The sequence below is a fragment of the Formica exsecta genome, unplaced genomic scaffold (assembly GCF_003651465.1).
Source record: "Formica exsecta isolate Colony F162 unplaced genomic scaffold, ASM365146v1 scaffold201, whole genome shotgun sequence".
Lineage (NCBI taxonomy): Eukaryota > Metazoa > Arthropoda > Insecta > Hymenoptera > Formicidae > Formica > Formica exsecta.
The window spans coordinates 1,794,172-1,800,795 of NW_021849308.1; the positions used below are offsets into that span (position 1 = coordinate 1,794,172).

At 31.2% G+C, this 6,624-nt stretch overlaps 1 protein-coding gene across 1 annotated transcript in view; it reads left to right on the top strand.

The window, feature by feature from the left end:
* LOC115234725 (cadherin-99C) overlaps nucleotides 1-6,624 on the top strand; it is a 125,060-nt gene that overhangs the window by 85,645 nt on the left and 32,791 nt on the right. Inside the window, exons 4-5 of the mRNA XM_029806025.1 lie at nucleotides 860-1,038; nucleotides 3,714-3,836. Coding sequence (XP_029661885.1) covers nucleotides 860-1,038; nucleotides 3,714-3,836 — 302 coding nt within the window. The remainder of the gene's footprint in view (nucleotides 1-859; nucleotides 1,039-3,713; nucleotides 3,837-6,624) is intronic.

Genomic DNA, 6,624 nt, shown 5'->3' on the forward strand with positions numbered 1-6,624 from the left:
ATTACATTAACGTATTAAATCTTGGAATAATTGTTATTCCGAAAAAATTAAAGAGAATAAAAGTTTGAAGTCAAAATCTTCCGTCTCTCGGATTTACTATATTCTCATATCAGTTAAATTATGTTGTTCCTTAAAAGTATTAACAATGATTTTGATATTTTTGAATAGATAAATTTAAAAAAATATGAAAACGTTGAATATATATTAAACTAAGATTTATCAGCACAAATTTAATTTAATCTAAATGTAATAGCATCAGGATGTTGAATTCGTTTCAACGAATGACATCTGACAGTATAATAGAAAACTTAATTAGTTCGGTCAAACGAAAGTAATTACAACGACGATAAAAATTAAAGGAAGAGAACGTTAGAGTAGTAGAACAGTCACAATACGTTTGTAATTAAACCATATTGGCTTTCACTAATGAGATATTACTCGAGATTGATATCAGCCCACCAAGATAGTATTCATTACGCGGAACATAGACGGATTGATCTTTGCATGAGAAAGCCGTATTATACGAGCAATAAAAGATTTCCTTGAGAAATGGTTGGTTATACGAATTTAATTACCCTCTGATCATTTCTTGTATATATTTTAATAAAACGAATTTCTCTCTTTCAATAAACAAAATTAATATTAATTAGAAGTTTTTATTTTGGCTTTTTAAAATAATCTTCTTTTATGAATAATGAAAATCTTTTATTATCATAATATTTCATTGCTTACTTGGTTTAAAATAAATAGCGAAAATATCGTCGAGGTAGAAAACTCATTCCATTTGCGTTCTCGTCCTAGATATAAGATAAATTGATGTGCACAATGATAATCGCCTTCGCCGTCTTTCTTTTTTCAGCGATCGATCAGAGGACCGTACCGGAAGAACTTCCGGTGTCCGGTGATCCTTATAACGAGACCATGCTGGAGCTTATCTTTCCAGGAAGGGCGCCTCTTTTCAAATTGAATGGCAAGAAATTGCAACTTCTTGAACCATTGGATAGAGATGACGAAAATCTCTCGCATGTGGTTTTTCAGGTAAAGAGACTTTAATCTTCCGCAATGTATTACTGGAGCCGCCGATTAAATTGATTTATAGAAAACTTTTGTTAATAAATGTAGTTGTGTTGTAGTTTTACAAAATTTATAAAAGTAAAACAAATAATACAAAAGAGTAAAATGAGTCCAAATCTTTGTTACAAGAGCATATTGTCTTGATAATATTCCTAGCGAATTTTTTGCGCCAACGCGAACGCTCGTATATTTTCTAAGACATCATCCTTCGAAGATTGAGATCATTCAAGACTTGATTAGTTTCTAATAGTACATTATGCGGCTTGAATAATTTATGGATGCGTCATATGCGTTACAAAGTGACAACGTTTATCACGGTGCTAATCCCGCGTGTTACTTTCGCCCGTGAAATATTGCTTTCGGATTCACACGTAAGAAATTGGAAGAGCATCGTCGTACAGGATGCTATCGCTCAAGTGATAAGTTCACGGTACAAATGATTATACAGCTGTCAATTCGCGCGCACGTGTTCTTACTCATCCGTTTGAGAAAGTTTACTTCGCGAGCTCTATGAGATATAACTTAACCTCTTTTTGTAATAAACAATGAAAATATTCTCTCGCGGAAATTATCGTGGGAAACTGCTACACTGAAAATTATTGCCAACGGGAATTTGGATAATGAGCACGTGTCGCCGAGAGAAAAAAAAATTGTTGCCACGCGTGAAAATTTTATTTCCTTCCGCGTTGCCCGATTATTATACTTTGCGACAACTCATCAGTTTTTATTTCTGTACGCATTGCATTTTGTATGTTTGAAATTTTTATAATTTTTAATATCATTGATTTCTAATTCTCCTAAATTTCCGCGAGAGAATGTTTTCATTATCGGGATTTTTAAGCGAACACGTATTATATAGTAAAGGATAATATTTAATAAAGCAAAAAAATATATATAAAGCAGAATAATATGTATGTTATGAAGATAGAGATAATACAGAGATAAAAAGATAAATAAAGAAAGTGGTATACTATCTCATCATATATTTCTTTTTTAACTACAAATATTTGAAGATAAGCGAATAATGGTTTTTAAAATTATTGGAATATTAATATTTCGAGAGTTATAAGCTATAATTACGATAAAAAAATCGTATCTTTTTCGGGTTTTTTCAAATAAATTCTTTTGTATCCGCTGCTCTTTTAAAATGTCGTCGCTTTATTGACAGAAGAAACTTCCTTCGTTTCTCCGGAGAAAATCTTGTTATCTGTGTAAAAAGTTGTCTATAAAATGTTCTATTATTAGCTTTGCTGTCACGAGCTACAAACTTGTTGTTAAAGCGGAAGCAGATGAGTCTACGGTTAGATCTATAGTGGCTTTCTGCATCAGCTATTAATTGTCAATATTGAAAATTACAGTATTATTTTTTATTTTTATAAAGTCTTTTTATAACTTTTTAAAACTTTTTATAAAAAAATGAGTTGAGCAACTCTTTCTGTTTTTTCTTATAAAAGATAATACTGAATTAGAGAAAAAGTTCATCTCTCTTTTTAAAGCAAATTTTACAATTAATTTCTGTAAGAAATGTGTACAGGAAAACTGACTTAATATTAGTGATTTAGTAAAGTGAGAATGAAGAAAACTGAAATGGATCGAGAAAGAGAGAGAGACATTTTTATATTCTTTAATCCGAAAGATGATTTTCATCAACGAACGAAGGAAATATTCTGGTTATATCTAACATATATTTTTAATTGGAAATTCCACTTTTTGAAGATATTTGTATAATTAATTCCTATATTTGTATATTAATTCGTATATATCTCTTATATAAAATTATGAAAAATTAATACGGTTACTGATTGCTGTGCTCACGATTCGAAGACGCCGTTTCTTCGATGGTTCGTTTGGTATTCGCCAAAGTACATATATGTAATATACTGCGCCTTATGACATTATTGTACGAGGAATGTGAAAGATCTGGAGCACCGCATCGAGCATTTCAAGAGTTCGTATTGATCGAACGAATGGATAAGATTTAATGAGATCAAGAAACGAAGATAGAAATAGAGAGGTAAATTCGGTCGTGACAGCAATGCGCAGCGCGTTTCGATCAATTCAGGGAAAATCTATAGGCGGGGGGAGTATAATCGAGCTCAGAATAAATTAATTCGACGACCGAGGTCAATTAATTATTGCGTTGCGCGGGCAAATACTGGTGAAAGCATGCAATCGATATAATAAAATTATCACACTCGTAAATATTCCAATAATAGTCTTATATACGCGCGTTTTTTTATCTTTTTTCAATTAAATTTATCGGCGTTTAATAATAAAAATTAACTTCTAGTTTGATTTATATACAGATACGATTGATATAATTATATATTGATTTTATCTCTACCTTATCAAAGCAATATCAGTTTATTAATAATTCATTACTAATTTCTTATTCTAATTCATTACTAATTCATTATTAATTTATTATTTATATACAGATACGATTGATATAGTTATACACTGACTTTATTTATATCTTATCAAAGCAACATCAGTTTATTAATACAATATTTATTATTAATTTATTTAATAAGTTCTTTAATGAAGATTAAACATTAAATATTAAAATGTGTCTGTGTGTATGTGTGATATAAATCTTTATATCTGCTATTCTATATGAATGCTTCTTTGTTTTTCAGTTGAGTTGCACGGTGAAATCGACCAACAAAAAACGGACGATTCCGGTGATTGTGAGAGTGTCCGATATCAATGATAATGCACCGAAATTCATTAACACTCCCTACGAGACCACTGTGCCGGAGGTAAGCATCTTTTGTTTTTTGCAAAAGAATTCTAATTTTCATTTCTATCTCGTATCTAATTGAATATTTATGTTGAATAGTGTATGTATATATATATACGTATAGAATTTTGCTGGATCATCTTCCAAGTCGCGTAAATAGCTTTAATCATCACATTTCTTCTGCCGATATTGCTTCGTATCTATAGTAAAACGGACGAGAACGCGGGCGATGGAAAATGCGTTTTGTATTAACAGAGTAATTAAATATCGGGCGTGAAAATGCGGGCATGATGTGAATTGATTCACGGTATATACACGTCACGGAGGTATAAATTTATCCCCATAATGAGTTGCGGTACGTATTGTACGATATATGCACATGCAGCTGAAAATGTATACTTAATACAATAATGAATGCTATAATTATGCGTTTAAATATGATGTAGATTCAGAAGAGAACTAGAGAGTTAACGCGGTGAAAGTTTAATGAATATATTCCGGCAAGATAAATGAATATATTCCGGCAAGATTAATTATCGTATAGACAATCAAATAATATTGTATGATCAATAATTATTTCAAACAAAGAAGAGGAAAGACAATTAAGAACCAGCGCGATAATTTGAGCATACATTGTGTTACAATTGAATTATATTAACATAACTAACAATAAGTAACGATAGACGTAATAACAAAAAGCGTCTCAATAATTATTTTTCGTCACAATCATATTCTTCGAATGTTGCGTCACATTGTAACGCTTTCTTTTAATCGGACGCTTTTCATGAGTGACGAAGCTTTTACAGAAATTAAAAGTGTGTCGAATGCGGAAGTTTTATTATTCGACAAGCTCTATCGTGTCGATTTAGTGTGCTCGAAGAAAGTAGATTCGTCGCTAAATTGACGAGAAGTATATTCTGGATGTTATAGCGAGAGCGCGAACATCGGTCGTCGATTGGGGCCACGCATACCGCAGATTCTTCCGTCTTTTACATCTATGAACCGTTACATCGGGATTGCAACGCGTGCATTAGTACCGGACAATTCGCTTAGGAATAGCGCGCTGAAATCCACTCTTAAAAAAGGCATGTTAAATCGGTACTCGCAAGTATTGTTACTTCTTTTCCGCGATATTGATTTATTAGTTATCTCGACCGCACTATGCATTACTTTATATCAATAAAAGGCTGTAATGACTGAGCCGCACATTCGATAGTTCAAATATTAAGTGTGTGTATAATTTTAATTTATTTGATTTTGAAAAAACAGATAACTAGAGTTAATATCTAAATAATTTTATAAATATGTGTGTGTATGTGAAAAAATTAATTAACGCTGTTAATAATTAAAATTTCTTTAAATTCAAGAGAACACGGTTAAAATTATAGGAAAATATAATAATTATGATAGAATAGATCTCCGCGTTTCGTTAAATCACAATTTTTTGTACATTGTATAAAGAAAGGCATATTCAAGTATCGGGAGGAGTAGATTTTTTCGCATTTCCGGCTTCTTATTTAGATTTCTGGGTAGCACCCCGCAATATATAAAAGAAACTCTTAACTTTTATTCTTGATTTTTACGCTCCAATCAATATTGCAAGAAATATCTCGATTTTTTGTGACATTTTGCAAAAACCTGACAGTATACCTATTACCAAGCGATCATATGAATGCGAAAGAATTAATTAATGCCACTAATGATTGAAACGCTTTAAAAAATAAAAGATTACGGACAAAACTATAGGAAAATTATAATAGAATAGACTTAATTTTTCTCCGAGGGGAGTACAAAAATATTTTCGAGCCCCTCTTTCTCTATTCTCTCTGTTACTGTCTCTTTTGCTTCTATTTTATTCAAAAAAATATTAATATAATAAATATATAATAATTACGGTATCTCTCTTAGTCTGACTCTTCCCCTTTGACCTGTCCGGCATGGGTGACCCTACCGGTAACTATTAGCGTTTTCGAATGCAGCAAGTTTGATCGCTTTGAGAGCGATTAATCCCAATTTAGCATGAATATATGTTTGACCAAAAATAGGTTTTGAGAGAATCTGATTAATATAAATAATATAAAATTTTTCTCCGAGGGGAGTACAAAAATATTTTCGAGCCCCTCTTTCTCTATTCTCTCTGTTACTGTCTCTTTTGCTTCTATTTTATTCAAAAAAATATTAATATACTGATTAATATAAATAATATAAAACACATTCTTCGTCTTTAAAGCTATTTTGTCTTTAAAGCACAAGATTCTTTGGCTGGTATTCATAGTCGGTTCTTAAGACCGACGTTCTTAAGACTTTGTATTTAAGACCGTCTTAAGTACAATCTGATAAGATTTACAAGATGTCATAAACCAATCACAGAGCCGTATTAATATCTTAAGACATTACTTAAGACGGTCTTGAAATAAGAATAGACTATGAATACCGGCCTTTGTCTTGATTAATTAATCAAACGCTTACTCAAAGTATTTCATTGATGGCAATCTATATAATACTTTAAGTGCCCCTAATAACTCAAAACGTCGTTAATTGGTCTCAGAACGATCAAACTTGCTTGACTCGAAAATGTTATATGTTACCGCCGGTATAGCTCTCAGGTTCATTAGAGCACTCAAACCTCCTCACCCGGCAAATGCCTTTGTTAAGGTGGAGATACCATCGAGGAGGAAAAATTTTTATTTTAATTTTTTTTGTAATATAGGTTTTTTTTTAAATAAATAAGTTTTACAAATTTGTCAAATAAAAAATATAATATACGAAGAATTATATAAAATGTATATAATATATAATTACAAATT